Genomic DNA, 27241 nt, shown 5'->3' on the forward strand with positions numbered 1-27241 from the left:
TCCCTTCACAAACATGCCCTGACTTGTACCGCTTACGTCATTCGGTATGCTAGGGAAATACCCTCTGTTCTAAAAACAGCTTCAGCGTCCGCACGTGGGAATTCGGCCAGAATTTGCATATAAGAAAAATTATTAATCGCGGCTAGAACAAGTCAACCATGAAATGTACACAAAGTTTGTCAAACGCTGCATTTTTACAACCGCCTATTGTAATACGAAAACCGAAACAGGGTCAAATAAATTTTGAACTGTTGAAGAGGTTCAAAAATAGTAGTAACTTTATAGAAACTGCGAAACATTGTCATTGGGCCATTTTCAGTTTTATGCAAATGGGGAATACTGTCAAAATTCTCACGGATATTTACGTTCCTTGCGTGAAGCCAGACGTACTTATCAATTGTAAAGTTTATCCTCGGAGACCCAGGGGCAGTTGTTGTAAACCTTCGCCCAAAAAATCCCGTCGTCCGGATAAGCGTTTTTTTGGTTTACGGATCAGGATCGTGGGAATTAAATTTGGCCAGCATTAGCATATAGGAAAAATATTTAATTGCGGATGGAACTAGTCAACCGTGAAATGTCACACAAGGTGTTTTCTTACCATTTTGCTTGTCAGTCGCAACATTGTTTGACGCAGATAAAGGGGATATAAGGGGGTGGGGTGCATTTTTTATTCTCCCCCCATGGCTACCCCTAGGGTGGTCACGTGACCAGCGCAGTTTTAAGCTCTAAGAGCTTCTTGTTACTGATAATCCGGTGATCAGGCGATGATATTTTGTATTCGTAATATAATTTTCTGTTTGTGGCAACAAAAACAACAACTTAACACTTTATTCGTACATTGTAGAACATTTCGTTTGATTCGTATACTGTACAATACATGTAGCTGAGATGTACAATATAGTACTCTCCTGATAGACAGTGTCAATTCACATTCCACTTAAAAGACGAATATGGGCCTCATTTTAGTTACTAAATATTAAAAGCCGTCAATGAGGTAAAAAGTGACGTCACAGGAGAGACCTCTATAATACGGACACTTTGCTCTGTCCCTTCAGGGACGGCGGAGTAATTTTCCAAGTGGGGGGCTGACTAGTGACTTGAAGTGGGGGGGGGGGCTTAAAAGATTCTTCTCTTAGTAAGTCTTTATTTTTTTGGAAATTCTGGGGGGGGGGGTAGCCCCCGGTTCCGCCGTCCCTGCCCTCCGGTGTCCGTATTAGGAAGGTCCAACTGTATTTAATTTACTGTAAACCGTTGCTTGTTAATTTCCAATACTAAGGCTTTTTAGGTCACGCACTGAACAATCTGTTTTTCAAAATTATACAGACTACGAGCAGTCTATCAGTGTTAACATAATTATATTTTAATTGTTTCGTCATTTTTATCGCAATCGTGGTACAGATGTTTTTTTTATAGCATTTTAATAAAAAAAAAGTTGACAAAGCAAACGTTTTGAAACTTGGCATTAAAAACTAGGCTCGGTTTTGTCTTTTACCAGAGTATCTAATAATAGCATCCACAAGTAAGAATTACATCTTTCGCTCGGCGGAAAAGTTTCTTAGTGTATTTACGAAGTTCTGCGCATCTATAAAAGTAAACAAATAGACATACAGTACTATAGAGTCCGAAAAATACCGCGGTCCATGGTCTTATTAAGGCAGCCTTGAGTCCCCGGGCGGGGGGGGGGGTTACTCCCTATAATGGCCTATACGGGGAGGCTCCGCCCGAAAGGGGTACCTTTTTAAGGCTTAAGGTATATAAAAGGGTAGGGATTTCACGAGTTTAGGTATATGAAAGGGTATGGAAATCTGTCACTTATGTATTAAAAAGGGCCCTTAATTAAAATATTTCGAACAGACGCAATTTATCGCTGTATTATTTTAATTTATTAAGCGCTACATGAAAATGACAAGAAAACGTCCTGTTTTAAGTCCACGCCACGTCTTTTAGGTATATGAAAGGGGTACCTTTTTTCAGTTAAAGGTATACGAAAGGGGTACAATTTCTGTCAACTCCCCCCCCTCCCCCCCCCCCCCTCGGGGCTTGAGTCTTGCGCCGTTTGAAGAAGGTTCTAAAATTCTTGCCACTAAAGCTGGGACAAAACAAATTACAAGAGTGACGAAAATAAAGAACATTGTTTTTGCACCTCTAAATCGATGTCGTTGTTGATTTTCAGCTGTGATTTGCAGCATCGCTTGCTGTTGTGCCCGAACTTGGCGACGTTGTCTTCTGGAAGCGTAATGAATTGTAAAATTGAAATAAAATATGACAGCAAGAGCCACAAACAATGTCACTGACAAGACTTTCTGAGACTCTTTTTCAACAACCAAATCGTCAACCAGAAATGGAACGCTAACAAACAGACTGACGAACCAAATTGTGATGATGAGCTTTACGGTGCGTCGCTGAGGCAAAATGTCGTGGTAACGGAACGAATGGATCACACCGATATAACGCTCAAACGTCGCGAGAGTAAGATTAAGCACTGCGCTGTACACGAAAACGTTAGTGCAAAAGGCGCCAATAAGGTGAACCACACTTGACAAAGCGCAGTTGCCTTGTAGGACATTGACGCTTCCAACAACCCAAAAGCAATGCATGGACAAACCCTCGAAAAAAATCGCTGCCGACAAACTGGCTAGGGCAATGTTAGAGGAGATGTGAAGCTCAGAGAAGCTCAAAACGGTTATAAACACCAGAGCGTTTCCAGAGCACGAGCAAATGGCCGCTAGGATGTTAACACTGCAGAAAACGATCAATAGAGCTGGGCTGTAATTTCTCACAACAACAAGGTCTTGAACATGTGTGTAGTATGACGTGTTGGCGCAACCACCCGGCAGTAAAACTCATGATTTAAACTTGGAGATGGACCTCTTAGCCGAACAACATTAGCATAGGTAGCTGAATTAAAAATGCAAGTAATACGACAAGATTTGATTAAAGTATACACCATAAATAAATTTTTTAAATTTTTATTTTAGTTCTTACAGAGTGTTCTACAAAAGTTGAATATTGTTTGAGAATTACTGTAATTGAGCAATTATTCTTTTATTATATAAAACCTACGTATCACTTAATGGCTAAGCAATACACTTCAGTTCATCTAAGGGCGCGTTCGCTTGGGAAATTCTGGAATAAGAATATATTCCGGAATATTTTCCAGCTAATCTGCTCCTGGGAGCAGAATAGCCGGAATAGTATCCCACAATCAGAAGACTGAGCTGCTAAACGAACCCTTACTCGCATTATTCTAATTATTCATATTCCGGATTGATCCCAAACGAGCGCGTCCTAAGTTTGCTTTATATAAAGAGATTTTCAGATGCATTCAAAGAAGTGCTTTATAAAATAGAAATTGTCGCTTTAACTAACACTCTGTAAACAATTTGTCTTACATTTTCTTATCAGTAAATGAAAAGTTAACTTGTAGGGAAAAACAGTAATATTAGTAGCGAATGAGTGATCTCTTAATAAAATGATGAATACATAATGCTACGAATACTACTAAACAACTGAACAAAAAATAAATGTTTCCCTGTGATTTTTTGGCTTTGTTACGTAGAAAAGGGAAATTAATTGACTGAAACGTGCGATACGTATTAATTGATAATGTTGCTAATTTGCACACCTTTTCATTGCATTACCAATAAATGGCACGCGATGCATGCAGAAGCGATGGCGTTTCACAAGGGGTCTTACATAATTTGGAGAAAAAACGTAAAGTAAATAAAAGTTGCTGACACCTTGTGTGTGAAAAAGACTGTTATCCAACTGCAGTTTACATTTTTTAAACATAAGAAGCCTGTTAGTAATTGTATAAATAGCATTGCCTGAGGATCTGATGGAATTAAAATAAATACAGCTGTTATGAATTCACAGACCAAGGATGCAAATAATACATTTTCTTCGTAGATTTGCTCAATTGAAAAACAGTAATATTTTATTTTATATTTTTATATTGTTTTTAGATTTTCCTATGTTGTCTCAACAAATATTGCGTTATACTGTAGTGTGATATCACGGATAAACGACATACGATACGCGAGCAAGCTTTAAAGCTGCGAGAAAGGTCAAACGGTCTCTTGCTCATACTGTCCCTTTATATTATAAGAATTAAAAATTTCTGTCAACTAAATCTAATAGACCCCATCATATATAATTAGTCTCTTTCATTTATACATTGAAGTGTTTCATTCTAACTGCACGGAAGTATTGTGCTTTTGTGTTTACGCGGCAATTTCCTGTTAAGTTAAACTTGATTTTCTGTTCGATCGGGCCAAACAGACAAAAAAAACCGATCGTTCGATGGCATAAAAGCGATGTCACGCCATCGCTTAAAAATTAAACAAGTCTATTTTATGTCTGTCTATTATATCTATAATTATACCTTGCCAATTTACTCTATTTAAACAGAGGGACCAGATTAAGATTCACAGTAAAACTGCTTGATGGTGTGGAACTTAACATTGGAACTCCGCCACACTAGAAATAGAGTCTGCTCCATACTTAGACATCGGGCAGGCCAGATGGATCATCGATGACAGAGCTTATCTCAGTGTCCCACACTTGACCATCTTCTTGCTCTGGATTTCGTTCCGCTTGACATAGTAACCTGTACCTGTTCCTTATTGTCTTCGCCTCCTAGGTCTTCCACTTTTGCGTACTTAGCTGAATCGTACTTATCCATGCTGATCAGTTCTAGGTATGTCTGAGATGAACATAATGTAAAAGGTATTAATGTGTAAGTAACAGTGGTAGCTCCAGAGGTGCTCAAAAGGGGGAAGGCAAAGGGAAGATAAATAGATATTTTCTTGCTTAACCTTTGACTCCCAATTTTTGCCCCAAGGGTTTTTTTTTTTTTTGTTTTTTTTTTATTTTTTTTTTTTTATTTTTAAAATATTTTTTTTTTTTTTTTAAAGGAGAGTAAAGGAGGAGTGTTGTTGGGAGTGAAGGTGCCTTATTTAGCCGTTCATTCGTCTCAAGGCCTTTGAGATCTGGTTCAGCAGAAAAGGAGGCTGGAGGGGGGAAGGAGGGGGGGGGGGAGGGGTGCATGCATCACAAATACGATAACGCACAGAAAAATTTATGTCTGCTGGAGAATGTTTAGTGCATGTTTACACCAGTTCAATAACACGTCTGAGAAGAAAAGCGGCACAAAAAGGGGACCTTGGTCAAATCGGCAAAGCAATATTTTCTGTTAATATAATGTCTTGACAGACCATTTTGGCAAAGGGTAGATTTATTTTATGATCGATGTTCTAAAATGGGCTTATTTGAGAGAAAGGGGAAATACCCAAAGATGATCAAAGATGACACGAACACACAAACAAAGAAACGTACAAGATCTATGGAAGGACATTACACTCGAAATTTTTTATAGCCTATACGAATACCTCAGTTACTATCAAAATCATAACAAACCGTGTCACGAATGTAAGAATCCATTCTTTGTCGCAGATTTTCAAACGGGGGACGGAAATCAGGATTAAAGTTCCAGCACCTCTCCATTATATCATACCTAAAAAGAAACAGTTGTTTTCAATGACATTGTGTTCTGAAAAGTTTCCGTTTACGCGGGTTACGACAAAACTTTTAAGAATGTAGAAATGTGCAGGCTTTCAAAGAGCCTCGTTACAGAGCTGCATACACATCAGTGGCGATGTCCCATACATTTGAAAAAACAAAAGGTATTGTAAGGTAACCATCACAGTCGGAATGCTCTATGTGCGAGTTTTGCCTTTGTTCGAACGATCGATATTAAAAGTTCTATTGCAACTTTTTTGACAACATTTGCTGGGTAACAATTTTGTTGAGGTTAGACACGTATACTGTATATTTGAGAGCTGTGTAAATATACTGCTGAATATCTGAAAATATCTAAGGAAATAAAAAAAGGCAAAACGAAAGAAACAACTACAACAAAAGATTTCTAAAGATTTCAATGCAAGTATTAAGGCACCAAAGTTACGTGTACTTATTTGCTTTTGGTAATTATTTTAGTCAATCCTTTGATTAACTACGTACAAAGATTTGTCGACATGTGGTGGCTTTGGCATCTTGTAACCTTCCTTAATTTCCACAACTGTCCTGGCTTCTGACCAATCAGGATACGGAATGCCTCCTGTTGCGAAATCAGTACAGACTTTTGTTTGGGAGATTCACTCGTAAAAATATTTAGTTATGTTATATGTGGCACGCCAAGGGACACCGCGTTTGGCGCTGCGTTAATCCGAAACAGGGATACAGATTGCGCTTCTTGGTGTGAAATAAACTTATAGCTGTCTGCTTGTTGCTCTAAAAGAGGACAATAGATTAATGTTTTTCTTACTTTTGACTTGAAAAATTGGTTACAGAGTTTTCCTGTTTGGACTAAAGAAGGTTTACAACGTCACCTCTTGATCTGAATTTAAGCGTAACATGTAATTGGTCCAAATTGGTCCAACTTATTCCTGATTTGTCATTCGTTCGAAAGGTTTTTAAAATAACGTCAATTTGCTTACTGTATAAAAAAATGTATTTAAAGATTTACATAGAAATAGGAAAAATAACCTACCGATGGTAAATATCTCATAAAGAACGATTCCATAAGACCACCTGTAGGTTAATAATGCAAATATGAGGGTTAAGTGTAATTTTCATAGGAGAATGGCTGAATCCGACAGTCTGATTGGCTGAGACGCTCGATCTATGACACTATATATTAGTTACTAAGCCACAGCACGATTTTAATAAACTACATAGGCCTTTCGACCTTACCGGTCCTCTTCAGTGTAGTTACATTTAAAAATGGCACATACTTTGATGAACGTAAAACAACGTTGATAATGAAGTTACTACAAGACGTTTCGACCGAGAACTTTCGGCCTTCTTCGGTATAAACATGGCAGAAAAAGCTTTTTCTGCCATGGCTTTTTCTGCCATGTTTGAACCGAAGAAGGCCGAAGATTCTCGGTCAAAACGTCTTGTAGTTAGTTCATTATGAACGTTGTCGTTGTTTTACGTTCATCAAAGTCAGTGTCAGAATAGTGACTAAAATTAACTGCTATTTATAATATAATACATACACATCACTTTTTGGTGAGAGTTCTGCAATATTTCCAAACAGAATTTCAGGTGCTGTCCATTTAACTGGGATGCAGCCCTGTGGAATAAAACAGCTTGGGAAGTTCATATATTCCTCGCGAAGCGAGGCCGAAGGCCGAGCGCAACGGGGTGTATAATTTTGTCCCTCAAAGGGCTCAGGCGGGATGAAATCTCGTGTGGAGTTTACGGTCATATATATATATATATTTATTTATTTGTGAGCTTGGTGTGTGGCGGAAATGACGTCACAAGGCCACGCGCTGGTGGCCTAATGGTGTCAGGCGTCGAACTTGAAATCAGATCTTCGGGACTGAGGGCGGGGGTTCGAATCCGGGAAGGTTTTTTTTTTATTATTATTATTTTTTATTTTGTGGGTTCGAATCCTGAGCCTTTCATTTTTATCGTATTTTCTTTTCTTTTTAAAATAACACTGATTTCCACATAATACTCCCTCAACGCCTATTCAGGCTATAAACTGCTGGTGTTGAAAACTGTTCATTGTTGTATGAAAATTTGCCATTTCGTTCTGAACCCATTGTTGCTGATGTAAAGGCTGATCGGGATTTCTCCATCCATTGGAAAGATAATCATCTCTGTTTAGTTCCTGTTGCTGTTGCTGTAATTGTTGTTGTCTATGCGTGGCACTATTTTCTCAAGCAGACTGTAATCGAATATTTCTCTCCTCCTCCGATTCTAATTGTAAGCGCGCTGCATCACTTTCCCTTCTTAATTGTAATCTATCCTGTAGCTGTTCAGTTGATTCTACTAAAAGTCTGTCTGTATAATTTTGTCTCAGTAATTGTAATCTCTGTATTCTTGTGTCTTCAGCTTCTGTTTGTATTCTATCCGCGGCATTTTGTCGAAGTCTCTGTAATCGTGCAGTTCGTTGTTGTTCAGTTGCTGTTTGTATTCTGTCCGCGGTATTTTGTCGAAGTCTCTGTAATCGTGCAGTTCGTTGTTGTTCAGTTTCTGTTTGTATTCTGTCTGCTATATTTTGTCGAAGTCTCTGTAATCGTGCAGTTCGTTGTTGTTCAGTTTCTGTTTGTATTCTGTCTGCTATATTTTGTCGATGGTTTCTGTCTGCTATATTTTGTCGAAGTCTCTGTAATCGTGCAGTTCGTTGTTGTTCAGTTTCTGTTTGTATTCTGTCTGCTATATTTTGTCGAAGTCTCTGTCATCGTGCAGTTCGTTGTTGTTCAGTTTCTGTTTGTATTCTGTCTGCTATATTTTGTCGAAGTCTCTGTCATCGTGCAGTTCGTTGTTGTTCAGTTTCTGTTTGTATTCTGTCTGCTGTATTTTGTCGAGGTCTCTGTAATCGTGCAGTTCGTTGTTGTGCGGTTTCTGTTTGTATTTTGTCTGCTGTATTTTGTCGAAGTCTCTGTAATCGTGCAGTTCGTTATTGTTCAGTTTCTGTTTGTATTCTGTCTGCTGTATTTTGTCCGTTACTAGGCAACAATAACCCAGAGCTTCGTGAGGCCCTGCGAGTCACGTATTACTAGTTAATATGGCGATGTGTGTTTTTGAAGTAAAATAAATCAGCGATCGCGACTTGGTACAAGAAAAATTTAGCTTTAGCGACCGATTAATTAAATGTCGTTTTTGGTGTTCAAAATATCAAGAAAGGTCAAATTTTGCTAAACTTAATTACGTACTTTCCATGCAAGTAGAAGCCAAGACCAAGTATAATAAATAACTAATGTACCTTTTTAGCATTGCCAAGTCCGTATTTAAAAGTCTGATATGCCAGCCCAAAGTCGGTCACCTTGCAGACATAGTGCTCATCGACAAGTACGTTTCGAGCTGCGAGGTCGCGATGGATTATCTACAAAATTAAACACAACCTAAATAGTGACTGAAATGTCCAGAACTTTTTTTAGTCTATTTTCCGTACAAATCAGCCAGCATTTGAGCTATGCTGTCCAGTCACGTGACTACTTACCCCTCTTGATCCGAGGAACACCATGCCTGCCGCAATTTGTTTGGCAAATGTTACTAGGTCATATATTCCTAGCTCCTCAACATTCCCCTCACCTAGATGATACTTATCATTAATTCCCCGACTTTTTCTCAGCAACCCAAGCAAATCTCCACGTGCCAAATACTCCATGATCATAATTGGAGATCCTATGAGGAGAAATACAAGTTATGGTTCTGATGAAAACGTCTTTATCATCGTTGATGACTTATTCTTAGATTTACAAGCAAATTCAACACCCCCCCCCCACCATGGAAGAGATGTATGTTTTGGAGGGAGGATGGGGTGGGGAGTTGATGGAGCCACCACCTGGGTTTTCGTTCATCTAAATAAAGCGAATTTGTACATGATTATGTCTCTGACTGACTCAAAAGTTATACCCCTTGCGGTCTGACCTCTAGTAAGCGACCACCTTCCATAAGCGACCATACATGAAGGCTTGACGTTTTAAATGGAGGTTCGACTGCATATAAAAAAGGACTGGAAAGTATTCTCAGTTCAATGCGTAAACTATTAAAGGGCAGTTCCAATTTAACGCGTTATTTCCAATGATTTTATTAAACGTTCCGATCGCTAGAGCTTTCATTTAAGCTCATAAAGTGTTTGCCATAATTTGACTAAGAAACATTTTCCAATGCTGGGCTATTAAACGTATTTACCTTCAGTTGTAACACAACCAATAAACTTAATAATGTTTGCCTGATCACTCTCTCCAAACAGTTTTCCCAATTCAATCTCTCTCATCAAAGCTTTTCTTCCTTCCTCTCCAGAACTCGCTGCAAAGTACGAAAGCATAAATAATTGCTTTCCTTGTTTGCGTCATTTACATAATATATAATTTAATGCAGATTAGTTGGATCTTACGTGTGAAGCATTTTGCAGCGACTGTTTGATTTCCAAGTGTTCCACCCGGTTGACTCAGACGTGCTCTCCAGACGGCTCCAAATGCTCCGTGGCCAATGGACTCTCTGAGAATTATACGGTCCCGTGCAACCTCCCATTTATCCACGTTCTCATTCATCACCTTTAATTCAATTGCTTCTTCTTTATTAGGCCTAAATTATTGAACAAGTTCGGGCTTTCTTCAATGCTGATAAAGCAAAATAATTAAAATATTATCATGATACTATGGGCACCACTACAGGGGTTTTCAGAAATACCTGCTCAATACAACAACAACAACAACGACAACGACAATGTATAGTAACAAGATGTTATTTACTCAGTTTGGGTCCTAATAATCCTTTCAAAACGTTTTCTAACTTTCAAGAATGCTTGTGATAGTTTTCCCAGAAGACACGTAATAGATTAAGCCATACCTAAAAGCGGAGCTCCCTGGTTATTTACTTTGCCCTTTATTTTTACAGGAGCAAGTGTTTTAATCTGAATTTCTAACCACAGACAGAATAAATTGGGACTTGCGCCCGCGATCCAATGGAAAAACCATTACCTGGTCAGCGCTCAACTTCAAAAAACACGTGACCTCGATGAGCTCTACACCTGAGCCCGCGATATTGTCATGTGATACTGGTCAATTGACCGTTAGACTGTCAATTGACCGTAAGATGTATGTCCAATATGAAGGTTAACCTTTAGTTTTCCAGTATGCCTTTAACCGGAATATGTACGTTCGTACGCGCCCACGAGCCATGCCGCTAGCCATGATGTCTATGAAAAATTAAATGCACAGTTTTCCTATTTCTATGGTTATAAAATTCCGCTCTGCGGCCCTTCGGGCCGCTGGAGCTCCGCTATCATGATTGATGCATTTTAAAGTGGCTGACTGATCCATGCTTTTAATTTAAAGAGGGTTTCGGATAATATGTACTGATGAAAGAGTTACATGGTTTACTTACTTGGTTATGGCTGTTCCCCCAGGGTAAAATAATGAAACATAAAAAATAAAACAAACAAGGTCATGTGCATTTTAACCACGGTATGAGTAAGAAAACAATTTTTGGAAAGTTCAGCATTTTAATCGTGACGAATCATTTTTAAATACTAATTATGTAGCTGTCAGTAAATCCTATACCGTACAATTCCGGTAAAAAGCCCTGGGCTTATACAACTTCGTAAGGGGTTTTGGTTGGGCTTATAAACGTAGGGCCTTTTATCCGGAGGGCTTATAAAGGGAAGAAAAAAAATTCCTCTGAGAGCCAAATTGGACGAGGCCTACGGCTTCGTCCGATTTTGGCTGTCCTCGGAATTTTTTTCATCGAATTATTTCCAATTGGACAGCATGCTGTCTTGTTACATATCTATACTAATTATAACAAACGTGATTGTTCCTTAGCATGCTCTATTTTTTCTCAAAATGATAAAAAAGTGCGAACAGCGTAGCCGACTGTTTAGTAACAATAACAAAGTGTCCGTAAACAAAAAAAACAAAATTTGTCTAGCATGCACTTGATAGGGTTTCTTCTTGTGACTTAACATTCCTTTTGTATATTCCTGAAGTATTTTTATTTTTTTCACATACAATGTACCTTTTTCTCTCGAACTATACCATAGAGACTAAATTTAAATGTGCATATCCCTGAAAAACTCTCACAAATGGCGTTTTCTCATCGAGTTATGCCACACAGGTAATTAATATTTGTAGGATTGCTTGCTTGCTCGCTTGCTCGCTTGCTCGCTTGCTCGGCCGCTCACGTACGCACTCAGTTATCCACTCACCTGCTATTGATCTTCGACGTTTACAGATATACCAGCCGACAGCAATAGTACAACATAGAAGAATGGAAGCAGTTATAGGTCCCACAATGTAATCCCACTCCAGAGAACCACTGGAGCTAGAAGGAGCGGCTGTCAAGACAATCGAATTCAAAACCTCACTATTAGCACATACTTGATTTCAAATAGTTTTCACTTTTTAAAAAGCCTTGTTTATCAAGGGAAATGAAACATTTTAAGACAAAAATTGTCCTTCAAAAATAGGTAAAGTTAACCAATCAAATAAATTATTTTTTCAATATAGTTAATTAACTTTTTCATAATTTGAAAATATCATTTTGGATGAACCAATACGAATAACACTGATTTAAAAAGGGTCCATTTGTTGGGAAGTAAGTCTTATCTCACTGAAATAGTGTATACTAAACGTACATTTCCAATTCTGGTAGTTTTAAAGAGAACTGCATGCAGTTAAATCATCAACATTATTAGATTTTAAACAGGGCAACTTATCTTGCTTAAAGATCTCACGGGTAGATGAGCCGGAAGGCGAGATCTGGTCAAGAAAGAAATTTTTTTTGATTGGCTGTTTCAAAACATGGCCGTCACAGCGCTAAAATTTAAACGTGCGATGCGGCCACAAGGTAGCCTGCGTTGCAGATGAACAAAACCCCGGTATAGTCCGTCTGCGAATCAGCGCACAAAAGCTTGTTCCGCCCCCCCCCCCCCCCCCCGCGTGTTACCAGGATTTTCTATAATAACCTTTGATTGGCTCTTGTATAGGGCCGTTCTTTCGTGTGCTATGATTGGTCGATTGGATCTCGTGAAACCATAGCTACGCTCTGATGAATAACAGAGACAAAATAAACTTGGCGGCGATCACGGCAGATTGGTAGAAATTAGCGTTTAAAGCGGTAAAAAAGCAGCCGGTTTGAACTATCTGATATAAAAAAGAAAACAACAATAACGACAAGAAGGATACACAGCTAACAAGCAAAAAAGTCATACCGTAGAAATCTTTAATAATCAACATTTGCTTTGTGGTGAAAGAATGTCGCACAACGAACATCCGTCATCGGTGATGAGAAGCAACACACCTTGCAACACTATAAACAGCCGGCATTACAAATGCAGAATGCAGTCGACATCTTCACGGAAAATTTAGGACCAGAGGGAAAATTTCGAGAGCTCAAAAAATATCTTGCAAATATGCATGATCCAAAACTAACCGCAATAGTAATTACATATGACAAATTTAGAATAGAGGTGTCAAAATATACAAACGGGAAACTGTGCAGACCTATGACCTCTACACATTTGCCGACACATTTGCTATTAAAGCGACAGTCTAACGTCACTGCTAAACTTAAAACGCTTTCAAATAATACAGCTGACAGCATAAAGTGCCCTTTCTAAAAAAGTGAGAAGCGAAATAAATTGGATGACCAAATCCAAGATAGAACGACAAATGCAAAAATTATATGACACAATCTGGTATTCATCGAACGAGTAACTATGGTTTCACAAGATTCACTCGACCAATAACGGCACACGAATAAACGGCCCTATTCAAGAGCCAATCAGAGGTTATTATAGAACATCCTGGAGACAAGCTTGTCACTCTCTTACCGAATTCCCCACATATTTGTAAACTACAAGGGACTGTTTAAATTTCTCAAGGGAATATTTTAATTTCCCAAAGGATCACATTTCGCTGTGTGTGATGTAGACGTCATTCGAAAGGAATGCGTCAGCAGTTCTAGTTTTTTTAAGTGTTATTTGTTTTTATTGAAAGAAGTATTTTTTGGTCATCACTCATCACTTGAAGGGAAATTTTGAACAAAATGAAAGATACAAGGCAGGCAATTTTGATGGTGTTTTGAGACTACAGTGTGTAATTTGTTTAATGCCACGCGTCGCTCGTCATCTACCTTTTCGCGAAGTAAAGGTATGTATTTTTCACGGTTTGTGCTATTGTTCGATTGAATCGTTGTTTCATTGTCTGAGGATATTTGCGAATGCGATTTTCTGTTGTCATGAAGTTTGTACAGTGTTTGTAGACTACTTCATTGAAAGAAGTATTTTTAGATCGTCACGCAATGTTGTGTAGAGATTAGCTGACGTGTAGCTATTTTGAGTACTTTGGTAGTTCTCAGTTTAGTTTCGGTAACGGTCATATCATTTTTGAACCGCTGAACAGTTTTAAACAGGCATTTAGACAAACAAACGTCACTACAAGGAAACAAGGAGTTTCGAGTATTTAAATTTTCCCGCCAAACTTCAGGCTGAGCTCTTTGACGTCAAGCATACATTACCAGCTCCAAGATGGCGGTGTTCAGTTGTCGAGTTTTGGGAAAGATTTCGTAGGGTTATAGCGAACGTTGGAGGCTGAAATTTTGGCGAATAACATATCTTTGTATAAACTTTTTATTGGCGTAAAGAAAACAAATGGCCATTCTGGAATGAACTTCTCCTTTAAAAGAGGACAAGATCAACTAACGGAAAGGTTTTCTTTAAAAAAAACTTCACCGCAATGTGCCTCTGACAAAATGTAAATAAATAGACAAACGTAAAACTCGAGACGATAATGAAAGATGCATGGTTTATGGCGCATCAGGAATTTGACAATGGAAATTCCCAACGAGCTGATAATCAGGAAAATCAATTAGCCGATAACCTTTCTTTTGGAGCAAAGTGGCAGTCAAACTTTAAGATCGGTTTTAGCCTGTTGATTTAATGCATCGGAAATCGCTTTCAGTATTATCATTTCCCCTATTCATACCTCATGCAAAATAGCCGATATCTCGAAGAGATCTTTGATCTTAGAATTGTCTCATGCATGCTCATTTGACTCGACTGCCACATTCCTGACAGGCGATCACGTGGTACAAATCAGATTTGACCAGATCTCGCCTTCCGGCTCGTCTACCCGCAAGATCTGGGAACGAGATTACAAGGCAACAATACAAAAATCAGTATCAAGTACGATTTTAACCTGAAAGGATTTTTGGATTTCATAAAATAATACAACTATGAAGTTGATTGTTGCAACCTCTGTTTCTTGCTATACGTACTGAATAAATTCGAGTTTAATTGCTCGAGCACCGATTGTATACGACATAGCGCTAATCAGGCTACCTGATCAGGCTATGTAACACAAAAGTTTTCTTGATAACATGAAAACGTGTCATCAATCTTACCCCTGACTGTTATCTTCACAGTTGAGGACACGGTGCCTGCCCTGTTGTGTGCTTCACAAGAGTAATCACCACTGTCATCCGACACAACGCTTGCAATATGAAGCGCACTTTCATCACCTACTCGCTGACCGATTTCTGCTCTTGGAATTTCTGAGGCACCGTCTTTCTTCCATTTGATTTGCAATGTTACTTTATTGACTCTGCAACTCAATCTGAGTGCATCTCCTTCCATTAGCGTGGGATAGAGTTTTGGAATAATTTCGGAAGTGGGTTTTTCTGTTTAATTAAGAGAAACGAAGAAATGAATGAATAAAGTCGTCAATGTAAGCAATTGTTTGGCACATTAAAGAGCATAAACCACATCGGAAGATAAAATATGGCCAGTTGTGATAAGTGCAAATCTTAAATCACTGGTCAGGAAAATAAGCTATAGGCTGAAATGTTTTGATGTGCTCAGTGGCAAACAGTTAAGAGGATATTCCATTATCTTGTTTGGAAATATGAGCTGTATACGTAGACATAACAAATACAATAAACAGTCGATTACATGACAAACAGTCGAACCTATTTAATACGGACACCAAAGGGACAGGTAGGAGTGTCCGTATTACAGACGTAGAGTTTATAGAGCAGGTTTCAATCGAGTGTCGTAAAACCACAGGCAGCCCAAGCTCACGTTTGGAGCGGTCGGTAGGTATAAATTGGTGTTGCGTAACACTAGACTGTTGAGAATATTATAAGGCTTTGTATGGGATTTGGGTCGATTTTGCCGTATTTATGCTTAAAATACTGTAAATATACAAAATAAACTTACTTTTGCCATTTGCTGTGTCCTCTTGCCTGTTTTGCGTCTAGAAGTGGTGTTTTAGTCGATTTTTCTCTTCCCTGTTCCTTCCGTCTTAGGAAGGAAGGAATAGGGAAGAGACAAATCGACTAAAACACCACTTCTAGACGCAAAACAGGCAAGAGGACACAGCAAATGGCAAAAGTAAGTTTATTTTGTATATTTACAGTATTTTAAGCATAAATACGGCAAAATCGACCCAAATCTCATACAAAACCTTATAATATTCTCAACAGTCTAGTGTTACGCAACACCAATTTTTGCCTACCGACCGTTCCAAACGTGAGCTTGGGCTCCCTGTGGTAAAAACAAAACCAAAGTAATTACTCCGGCCAATCACAAAGGACACAGACAAACCAGTGAACCAATCAAAACTCCAAGCAAATACATGTAGCCGGCACGAAGCGCGGGAAAACGTGCGCGAGCGAGTCACGATTGGTTTTGGTTTTAGTTCTGATTGGCTGAGAAAGTCGCGCGAGATTTTTAAGCCAATCACTAAGCGTAGCAATGCAAAACCAAAGCAAACGCAATTAACTTTCAACACTCAAGTGAAAACCGCTCTATGAATTTTGTCTCTTTCTGACCAAGTGAATTGCCTGTGATATTCAGGTCCGTATTATGGAGGTGCCCGTAAGGAGAGGTTCGACTGTACAAAGTAGCTTTACAACTTACTTTCCCGGAGGGGGAGGGGGGGTACTCCCTATATGGCCTATACGGGGAGGTTCCGCCCGAAAAGGGTACCTTTTTCAGGCTTCAGGTATATAGAAGGGTAGGGATTTCATAAGTTTAGGTATACGAAAGGGTATGGAAATCTGTCAGTTAGGTTTTTGAAAGGGCCTTTAATTAAACTACCGTATTTATTCGATTAAGCGCCCAACCTCGAATAAGCGCCCACCTCGAATAAGCGCCCACCCCACCCTCCTTAAAAGAGGAATTTTGATTGTTGTTGAAGTTAAGATTAAAATTGACTAATTACTACTAAAATACTATCCCGAAGACCGAAACTTTTTATTTTTTTACTGAAACTTTCAATTAAAATTTAAAATTCAGCTTTGGTACACCTTCACGTTTAATTGTTATACATTGTTTTCTTGCAAAATAAACGCGCTATTTGCTTAAAAATGGTGAAAATTAAATAAGCGCCCAGCCTCGAATAAGCGCCCACCTCGAATAAGCGCCCACCCTCAAGGTCCAAAAATTTAATAAGCGCCCAGGGCGCTTAATCGAATAAATACGGTATTTCGAACAGATGTAATTTATGGCTGTATTATTTCAATTTATTAAGCGCTACTACTCTATACCATGACTTTCAGGTATATGAAAGGGATACCTTTCTTTATTAAAAGGTATACGAAAGGGGTACAATTTTTGGCAAAATGGTATATAAAAGGGTAAGGGGTAAGAGCTCGGGGCGGAGCCTCCCCGTACAAAACTTTTTTGGGTAGCCCCCCCCCCCCCCCCGGCTTACTTTAGACACAGATAGAGCATCGTGCAACACTTTCTTCCAAAACAACAAAAAAATGTATCATTGACGGCAATTTCTCGTAGGTTAGTTTGTCGTTGATATATTTGGTACTCACCTAAAACACGAAGAGTTGAGGTCAAACTTGTTGTGTTTGCTTTGTTTTCTGCTGTGCATCTGTATGTGCCTTCCATATCTTTTGTTACATTTGGAAGAAGTAGGTTGGATCCATCCTCGGTAGGTTTTTCAAAAGCACGCGAAGGAAGACGTCCATCATTAAATTTCCAACTGACTGTCGGTTTTGGAAAACCCGTCGCTTTGCAGAAAAGCTCAGTTGTGTTGCCTTCAGGAACAGTTTGGTTTCTTGTGGACACAACAATCTGAGGAGAAACTTTTGGCAACATTTTGTTTAATTAGTTGTGTTCAATTTATGACCATGAAAAAGCGTAATTTAAATCATCTTGCACAGGAGTTTTCTAAGTCAAAAAGTTAAAGTCATCTTTAACTTTCTAGCACTTTGACTAATAGGTTTCAATGAAAAGCGATAGGTATTCCATTAAAAGGTATTTATTTCTGTAACGCATCGTTGAACAACCTGAAAAGTACATAAGTTTCACCACGTGACGCTTTTGTCGTTTCAAACGATTTGGTTGACCGTTGGGCAACTCTTTTGGCTATTAAAACAGCTTAATTAGCACAGTTTATCTATCACGAACCAACACTTTTAATCGTAAATACTCAGAGTATTAAAACTACGACAAACAAACTTGTGGAGTGTATAGTACGTGTAACTCCAAACATGTTTCCTTTGAGACCAGCAACGTATGGAGTGGAAATTACGTCAAGATTATCAAACAGCCATCATCTTGGATTTCTTCATTATTCCATGGCGTTAGAAAATTATCAAAACTGACTCAAAACTAATAAAAGCATGCTAGATTGATCTAAACATGTTAACGTTACTGCAAGAAGGTTAAAAATATTCATAAGAACTGGTCAATTCAAAGTTTGAAAGCACTTGGCATTGAAAATATGGTTGGCATTGGCAACATCAAGTTTCATAAACAGTAACAAGACATTATTTGCACTGTTTTGTTTATTCGCTTCCATTTTTTCTTTTCTTTATATTGTATTTTATTTTAAGTTTTGCGCGAATCATCATGTGATAAGGACATTGTACTTTGACTTGAACTCGAGGAGCAACAAAGATCGTGTATATGTAATAATAAACGGAATATTGTAGAAGATACAATTTTGACCACGAAAGTCCAAAACAACTTACAATATGCAAATTTTTAGTGTCTCGCCACGAAGACGCGAATAAAGTCATATCGAATTGTTGCTGGATAAATAACAGATAAAGGCACAGTGTTATTAACGTTTGAAGTACGTCTGTTTTGATAGGGTCAAATTGCGTAACATGTCAAGTAGAAACAGTTGTTTACCTGTTACGTCAATCCAGAAATTTATCTGTATTTTTCCTGCCTTGTTTTCAGCACTACATCCATACCAGCCTGCGTCCTCGAAAGTAATTCTGTCGATAGTGAGTGTGTTTTCTTTGTTACGAAGGTCCAATCCATCCTTCGTCCAGTTGACCTTCAGTGGAGGATCTCCACTCACATAGCAACTTATTGCAAATGTAGAGTTATATGGAACAGATTGATTCGCGAGCAGGGGATTCATTTTAGGTGGAACTTAAACAAAAAAGAACATAAAAGTTAATTCTCTTGTCACTGCCATGCAATTACTTCTGCCCAAAATCTTTTGAAATCACTTTGTTAGCTTTCATAATTATTGACGGAAATCATTTGGTAGTTTTACCAGTCTTTTTTAGAGTACCGGTATAATTTTTCCTCAAATCATTGTGTTTATCACTGTGTCAACATAGCTCGTGCATTACATATGGGTGCACGTGGAAGGGAAGGCCTTTGCTTTCCCATAGACAAATTGAAAAAAGGTTCCTGTTCATTTTACTCCTGATGATAAAATTTGTGAAGCTTAATTCAATCACATGATCGATTATCATGACCCATGGCCAGCGTCCGACGGGGCAAGTGAATCGCTTTTATTTCAAAATAATTACAATAAAGAAAAATGGGATTTGACACATGACTTAGCATAGATCTTTTGATGAACGCTAAGAAGAAGATCGAAAAACACCGACGTAAACCACCAATAGCTACGAAACGAAGAAAAGCATTACAAGTGATAATAGTACACCCTTGAATGCTCTAGGGGAAAACGCAAATTATCGTTTGTATACACTTACTATCAACAGCAATATTAACGATGTCATCAGCCATACCACCACGATTTCGTGCTTCACATCTGTACAATCCCTCATCTTTATCTGTTACCCCTGTTAGGATTAAATTCGTATTCTTCTCGTCCACTAGAAGAGTTTCATTTTTATACCATAACACCCGTGGTTTGGGTAAGCCTGCTTTGATGACACAAGTCAGGTTGACACTGTCTCCTTTCCGTATGGCCCGGGTCGGCCCTAATAATTGGACTTCTGGGCGAACTAAGCATCAGAAAGGAACAAATATAAATACAATGAGCGATGTCTTAGGGGAGTGTCAAGGTGAATATTCTAAATATAACTTACTTATGTGGTTCTGGTAAGCGTATTTAGATGACGTTCTTGCCCCAATTGAAATAATAAAGGAGTAAGTTATTTTCAAGTGACGAAATTTCCACTAGAAATAGAGGAGGTAGAAGCACCTTCCAAGAGTCTTATAAACCCGTCATTTGCAACGCTAAGCGGCCAAAAAAAAATCTTACGTAAAAAAAATAAAATTATACTCGTGAATTTTCAAAAGACGTTCTATAAAAGGAGTAAGGTTTTCTTCGTGTGAGAGGCCTCGGTGGAATAAATGCAAATATTTTCTTACCAGTAATGGAAACGTTTATAGATTGGTCATTACTTGTGGTCCGCTTGTTTCCTTTCTTCTGCTCTATGGTACAAATGTATTCTCCTTTATCGACTGACTTAACTGGATTGACATCCATATTCCCATTTGGCAGCTGTCTGAATCTTTTCGTATCAATTGCCTTTCCATCTGTTCTGGTCCACGTGAACCGAGGAGGTGGAGCTCCCTCAGCATTGCACTTAAGAATGCCAGACGTGCCGACAATAAGTGTTTGATGGGGATACTCCTCAGTAAATCTTGCTGTTGAAGGAAAGGCAACTTCGCTAAGATGCGGATGACGAGAAAGAAAAATTTAGATCTGCTATTTTGATAGAAAACAAATAGTTCCAGGCCATTAAGCGCTGTTCAAAGTCATTAACACTTTTTATAAAAGAATGGGAAGCCAAGTTTTATGAACAGAGCTTTATGAGTGCGTCCATGAGAGAACAGGGCAGAAACAGACAAGAGGTGATAAGCTCAAATCACCGATTTTGCTCAAACTTGGCGTAAATGTTGGGTATGGTGAGTAAAAACTTTGAACAGCTCTTTGAATGACTTTATTGAAAACCTGTTTATACCTTTCACGAAGTATAACCCACGATGGATTGGCTATATAAGTTCAGCTCGCCTCAAAGCAACAGTGCACATGTCAAATTAGATCGAAGTGCGGCAAGGAAGAACAAAAATATTCAGAAGAAAGTATCTAAGTGTCGATAAGTGGCATGTATGTAGCATTACTTTCTTGTTTCTTAACTTTGATGTTCCTGCCTAAATGTTGGATTGAGCGAGCCTGTGAAGAAAATCTTTTGCTGCTGTATTTACATTTGCTATCACGACATTGCCGAATTATATGGCTCTGAAAATGCTCCGATAAATGCCCTAGGTGCCTTTTCTTTACCAATATTGTGATTGTTATCGATAGATTTTCTATTTCGTACCAATTTTGTGCCAAATTGAGGCAAATAAACGGCTTCTGTGTTTCGGTGAGTTTGAAGAAATAGCAAGAAATCGTTAAGTCACGTGTGTTTAGTTCCTCAGTACGAATAAAATATATAGGGTCCCCAAACATTTTGTGCCATTTTTGTGAAGTTAAATTATGGATTTCATCGCCCATGTAAGAATAATGTATATATGTTTTCCTCATGGGAGATATTTGGCACTAATGGAAGGCTATTTCCAACAGTACGAAATGTGTACCTTCCAAAAGACCGTTTGAGGAGAAGAAATCAAATCGGACGGTTGAAGTGAATTATTGTTCTTAAAGCCTAATAACCACATAATATAATGCAGTGAATTTTATTTTCAGAAGTCTTTTTTTCTTATGGAACTCGTCAATCAAAGTCAGCTAATTAAATATGCATAAATTAGTGAAAAATGGCCATTTTTGCAAAAGGTGCCGTAACTCGAAGGGAATAAAATATTTTGAGCTAATGATTTGCCACAGTAAATAGTTCATCTCACCCAACATTTATGCTAGGTTTGAGCGAAATCGGTGATTTGAGCTGTACCACCTCCTGCATGGTCCTCTAATACAACTTTGTCACACAAACGTTCACGTTCCAGGATAAATTTCACGTGGCGATTTGGCAAAGATAACCTGCATATATACCTTTCAAGTTGTCATTGCTTGAATTCCATGCGGGTTCTTTTTCACCCTTCTCCTTGAATTAGGGTCGAAGTAAATATGATCACCTACATAAGATATTTTTGTAATCCAACGGGTTTTTTTAATATGAATAACTTAACCTACCGTCAATATATATAGTGTAGTACTGCGTGTATTTTAATCCTTGGCACTGATACGTTCCACCGTCAGACAACTCAACTCTTTCTATGGCAAATGTACCATTTCGGAACGTCCTGATCCTTCCATCAGGTGCAGAAATGAGTTCTTGGCCTGTGCTGTTATACCACCTAATCAAGTTCGTCTCGTTCCGTAGAGTACAACGGAAGTTTTCCTTGCTGCCAATATCCATAACTATTTCCTCCCTGGGCAACACTATTTTGTCTCCCACTGAAAGAACAAAGAACAATTTATTTATTCAGTCTGATGAACAGTTTGATGTGGAGAAAATTCGTATAGGTAATCTTGATGTATATTTCTTCTTCATATGTCTAATTTAATTAGTTTCTTATATGTTTACCCTAATCAAATACAAATAGCTTTAGTCCCTATTCGAACCCTGTTGAAACCAGACGTCCAACCTCCTAAGGCCAACTGCAGGTATATCATAGTTATGTACTTATTACTGGCTCTTCTAGTTTTGGGGAAAATGTGAATACATACTAGTGATACAATGTTTTCGAGTGGCGTGCCGTGAAATATCCCACGAGTGACTTGATTTTTCACTGTACGCACACACGAGCCTTTAGGCTAGTTTGTATACAAAGAAAAATCAAGTCACGAGTGGGATAGTCACGGTATTCTACGAGAAAACATTGCAGAACTATTTTATCCCATGTCTCTTACATAGGCATGACAGTTAATAAAGCTTACTGGACGAATTCACACAACTTACAAAAAGCTACAACTTCAAATTAATACAAGCTTATTGCAAAATGTTAAGTGCTACCATATCCGGTTAAGATTCCTCCATCTACTTTTCGAAAAGCCAGCAGAATATGCCTTGGCGGTGGTAAGTCATTGAGAGTTCTGGTTTCAGAATATTTGTTTTGCTTGAACGTGGAAAAGATCGCGATGCAAAGCTGTTTCCTCAACCGTTTCTTGGTTTTCGTTTGCTGCTTGGCAAATTCCTCGACGTCTGCACAAAGTTTTACGTCTGTAGTATCAGGTTTTTCCGAAGATCTAAGGTATGTAATGTCGCATTCGAGGGAAAAATTTGGTTCTTCATTCATGTTTGAACATCTTCTTGCAAAATCTAAATCGAGCTGAATAAGAAATAGAGCGCGCTGCCAGCTTTCGACGGGAAAACTTGGAAGCCGTGATGAACGCCGGCAATCTTTTGTAATACATATAGAATACTTCATGGAGAGTGCGCGCGTACGGTATTTACGCACGAGTTGGTAAAATATCAGAAATCGAACGAGTGAGCGGAGCGTATCATTTTTCTTAAACGTGAAAAAGCGATACGCGCTTATTTGATTGGTTTACATCGGTTTGCGAACGAAAATTTACTTAACGGCTTTTTAGTGAGTAAATCTCAGTACGTATATAATAAATTGTATTCCCCGTGGAATACCGCAGAATATGCGCCGCGTGTTCCCACAACGTTTCTCGTTCTCCCACACTTCCACTCGTGTTCCTATGATTCGGTAGAAACTTATGGGTCGAGAATGGTTGGTAACAGTGATTGCCCCTAGATATCGAACGTATGACTGTCTAACAGAGATTTGAGTCCTCAATGTCTAATCACATAATTTAATAATACTACCATTTTCGAGCGACCGTGAAAGGCCAACTTTGTCCCGCTTTTTTCACGGGTAAAACATTCAACTTTGTCTAGACAAACCATCGCGTTTTTCAACTGAACCAATTAACGTTTGAAGCGTCAACATGTCATGTTTGACAGCTCCGCCTGTGTGTTTCTGCACATGAAACAATGGTTTTGAAAACTTTTGTGTCGACTTTTTATATTTCTTCAATGAATGTCGACAGCAAAGGGCGGCTTTACATTTCTGGCAATTGCTGCGACAGCAATCTTCGATTTTTTATTTATTTTTTATATTTTGGAGTGATTTTTTTCCGTTAAACTACCTTAAATGGTTTACTTGTAAAACGCGACAGTTTGTCTAGACAAACTTGAATGTTTTACACGTGAGAAAACGCAGAAAAAAGTTAGCCATTCACGGTCGCTCGAAACTGGTAGTAATAGTCTCACTAATCACATAGTTAAATTATTGTATAATTCCGTACTAAAAATGGAAAGTATTGCTTTGCTAAATGGATAAATATATTACTTACAGGGTTCACACAATGCTTCAGCGCCCGTGTCTCCTTGACAGTCAACGTTCCCATCAGTACGCGCACAAGATGCAAGGTCAGGTTCGTCTCCAGTACAGCTCACTCCAGACATCACAAATGGAAGGTTGCTATCCGCAACATCCGACCCAGTGAATTCCGCCAGGGCGTCTTTAAAACCAAGTTGACGGCAAATTACTTGTACATCCTTAATGTCCCATTTATTACGGCAGACTCTTCCCCACTTTCCACGGTAAAAAACTTCCACTCTTCCACCATAGTTTGATCTTGTACCATTTAAACGTACAGGGACTTTTGAAAATACAAAGCATGGCTTAGTGAATTTGTTAAACGAAATTTCACAAGTATATGTATGTTTGTTAACGAATAACAAAGTTTGTTAATAAACGAGTTTATTTACAGCTAAATGCTTTGTTAGTACTCTTAAATAGTTTAATTCTCTGTCTGTCTGTCTGTCTGTTTGTCTGTCTGTCTGTTTGCCAGCCAGCTAACTGTCTGTATGACCGTCTGTCTGATCTGTCTGTCTGTCTGTCTGTCTGACGCCAGCCAGCCTATCTGTCTGTATGACCGTCTGTCTGATCTGTCTGTCTATCTGTCGGTTTACTTTGGCAGGATATTTATGGGTTAGAGACTGTTGTGAGTGTTTTGTTGACAAATACACGCACGCGCTGGCCGCACAATGAACGAGAAATTTTCAATACTGCACGAGGCGTAGCCGAGTGCAGTATTGAAAATTTCGAGTTCATTGTGAGGCCAGCAAGTGCGTGTATTTGTCAACAAAACACGAACGAACAGACTCTAACCCTTTTAATATACAATCTGAGTACACTGCATCGAACTGCAAGCGATCATCGACTTAACGAACTTCAAACAACAAACTTAATGTTTAAAAATAAGAAGTGTAGTAGTACATAACTACACGGGATTACATCAATAATATAAAAGTCACAAATTAGCCGTACAGAAATAAAGCTTAAAATGGTTCATAAAATCGTTCATCAGCTGTGGTCGTTCAAAAATACAGTCAGCGAGAAGCTTGTTCAATGCAAGTCGATGGCTTTCACAATCAAGCAACTACAAGCAAGTCAATCGCACACAAAAATGTATTTATTGAGCTGCAGTTTACCTTTGAACATGAAAGCGCTTCAAGTTGTTATCCTCTTCGATTTTGTTTGGTATTGGATCGTTGATAATTTGAGGAATATATTTTTCTTCCACTTCTACAAGCCTTGAAGCTGAAGACACTTTCAATAATGCACGATTTTTGTGCATTATTGTCAATACTGCACTGTCTGAGTTTGCTGACGACAGGTAAAGCAAAATCACGTGATCTATTTTAACCAATTGCGCGCGTGGATTTTGGACAGTGAACGAAGATTGTATATTAAGGAAAGATTAATGAACTTTTATGCCAGTAGCGATCTTAATAACTTTCACTCGAGCTTCCTCACAAGCGTTTTGGTCTTCTGGTACAAGGCGTACAAGCTGTTAGTTTTGGAGTTGCTAAATGCTCTTACAAAAGAAGCATGATACCGGTACATTTTATGATTCTGATGTAATAAATACCTTTGCATAGTTGTAGTCTGTCATCGTTCTTATTCACGCAGTTAGTCAGTGAGAAACAATTACTGTGGAAAGTAGCGTTCGAGACATCACTGTCATTGTACCATGTTCCATTATCCAAAACGCGGTTTTCAAAGTAACCCATTGCCATGCACGTCAAAATGCTTTCGTCTTTGTCCCAATTTGTGGTACAAAGTTTTTCCCAGGTGTTGTTCTTGTAGATTTCCATAGTGCCAAGTGATGGAATCTTTCCCGTTCGAAAACGTAGTGGAAAATCTGATAAAAATGTCATTATATATTTTTTTAATATACGTAAATGCTACTGTGCTTTTATTTTGAAGGTGGAATGTGTTGGGTGGTTTGTCAAAATGATTTGACTTGCATTTTCTCAAAGTCACGAATACGTGACAGTGCCTCCGAAATCAATAAGTGCAAAAGGCCTTTTTCTTGAAGACCAAACCGGAGCCTTAGACAGTTGTATAAAATATCATAGAAAACTTAACCCAGAAGGCCATAATTCGATAACTTATCTTCATGTACCTTCCTGGCAGCTTGAATTGTTGCTACACTCTCTTACAGTTACTTTGGAACCGCCGCAAGGTTTTCCACCAGGCGTTGGCTTTGGATTTGTGCATTCTCTCGTCCTTGTTTGTATGCCACTGATAGTCTTAGTGCAAAGACTCCATTTGCTCCATTTGCTCCAAGCACCGTTGACTTCTAAAGAAAATGAAATAATAATTGAATCAGCCCATCTATCCATTCATCCATCCGTCCGTCCGTCCATCGGTCCGTCCGTCCGTCTTTCCTTCCGTCCGTCCGTCTTTCCTTCCGTCCGTCCGTCCATCGTCAGTCCTTAATGTAAATCATAGTGCAATGAAGCCCTATAGGTACCCTCGTACATACAAGCAAATTTATTTACCTACTGTTATACAAGGCGGGGGGCGGGGGTGAGTGGATGGATCCCCAGGAATTTCGTTCTATTACGGCGCAACGAAATTATTTTGCACTTAGCTTAATCTACAAGATGACATAATTTTTATTGGCTGTGACGTCGTATCACGTAACATGACGTCACTAGAGCCGCCATCTTGGATCCGCCATGTTGAATTTCACCATTTTCTTAGAAAGAAAATATCGGAAATTGGTGCATAATCAAGCCAGAATGCTTATGGAATGTAAAATTAAACAAATCATACAATCTTGTTTCAAACAAACTGGAAAATAAAGAAAAACGTTATAAATGATGACTTTTGGCCAGACAGGCTTGTAATTATGACGTTACCATGGCAATGTCAAATATCATGGACATATGGTTGACATATCAAAATTTCTGCAAGGGGTGAATCAACAGTACACCCGAGTGTAACGCTTCTTTCAACATAAGCAGCAATATTACAATATTAACATTTATGATGTTCGCAGCAAGAAAAGTTTCGGCTATCATTAATTAAAAGAAAAGTAGGTCTTAGCTATAAAGAGGAGCACAAGTGAAGTTATTGTCAGTTTTTAAGGGGAAGTATCACGAGAATTTTGATTTTTTCGTCGAAACTGTGCTATAATACCTCTATTTGATTAGAAAATAATCCTATCTA

At 38.6% G+C, this 27241-nt stretch overlaps 1 protein-coding gene across 1 annotated transcript; it reads right to left on the bottom strand.

Moving 5' to 3' along the window:
- Positions 1-2983: 2983 nt before the first annotated feature.
- LOC144655379 (fibroblast growth factor receptor 3-like) lies at positions 2984-26321 on the bottom strand. The gene is made up of 20 exons (XM_078515624.1): positions 26190-26321; positions 25653-25925; positions 24069-24377; positions 21897-22160; positions 20129-20407; positions 19504-19758; positions 18680-18928; positions 17353-17625; positions 14929-15204; positions 11732-11860; positions 10912-10921; positions 9920-10110; positions 9715-9831; positions 9020-9204; positions 8783-8902; positions 7062-7138; positions 6551-6591; positions 6022-6118; positions 5419-5515; positions 2984-4705 (listed from the first exon to the last, which is right to left on the bottom strand). The coding sequence occupies exons 2-20, from the start codon at positions 25876-25878 to the stop codon at positions 4550-4552; spliced, it is 3351 nt and encodes a 1116-aa protein (XP_078371750.1). The 5' UTR covers positions 25879-25925; positions 26190-26321; the 3' UTR covers positions 2984-4549.
- Positions 26322-27241: the final 920 nt, after the last annotated feature.

Source organism: Oculina patagonica, chromosome 5 (genome assembly GCF_052425735.1).
Source record: "Oculina patagonica isolate OP01 chromosome 5, crgOcupat, whole genome shotgun sequence".
In the NCBI taxonomy this organism is placed as follows: Eukaryota; Metazoa; Cnidaria; class Anthozoa; order Scleractinia; family Oculinidae; genus Oculina; species Oculina patagonica.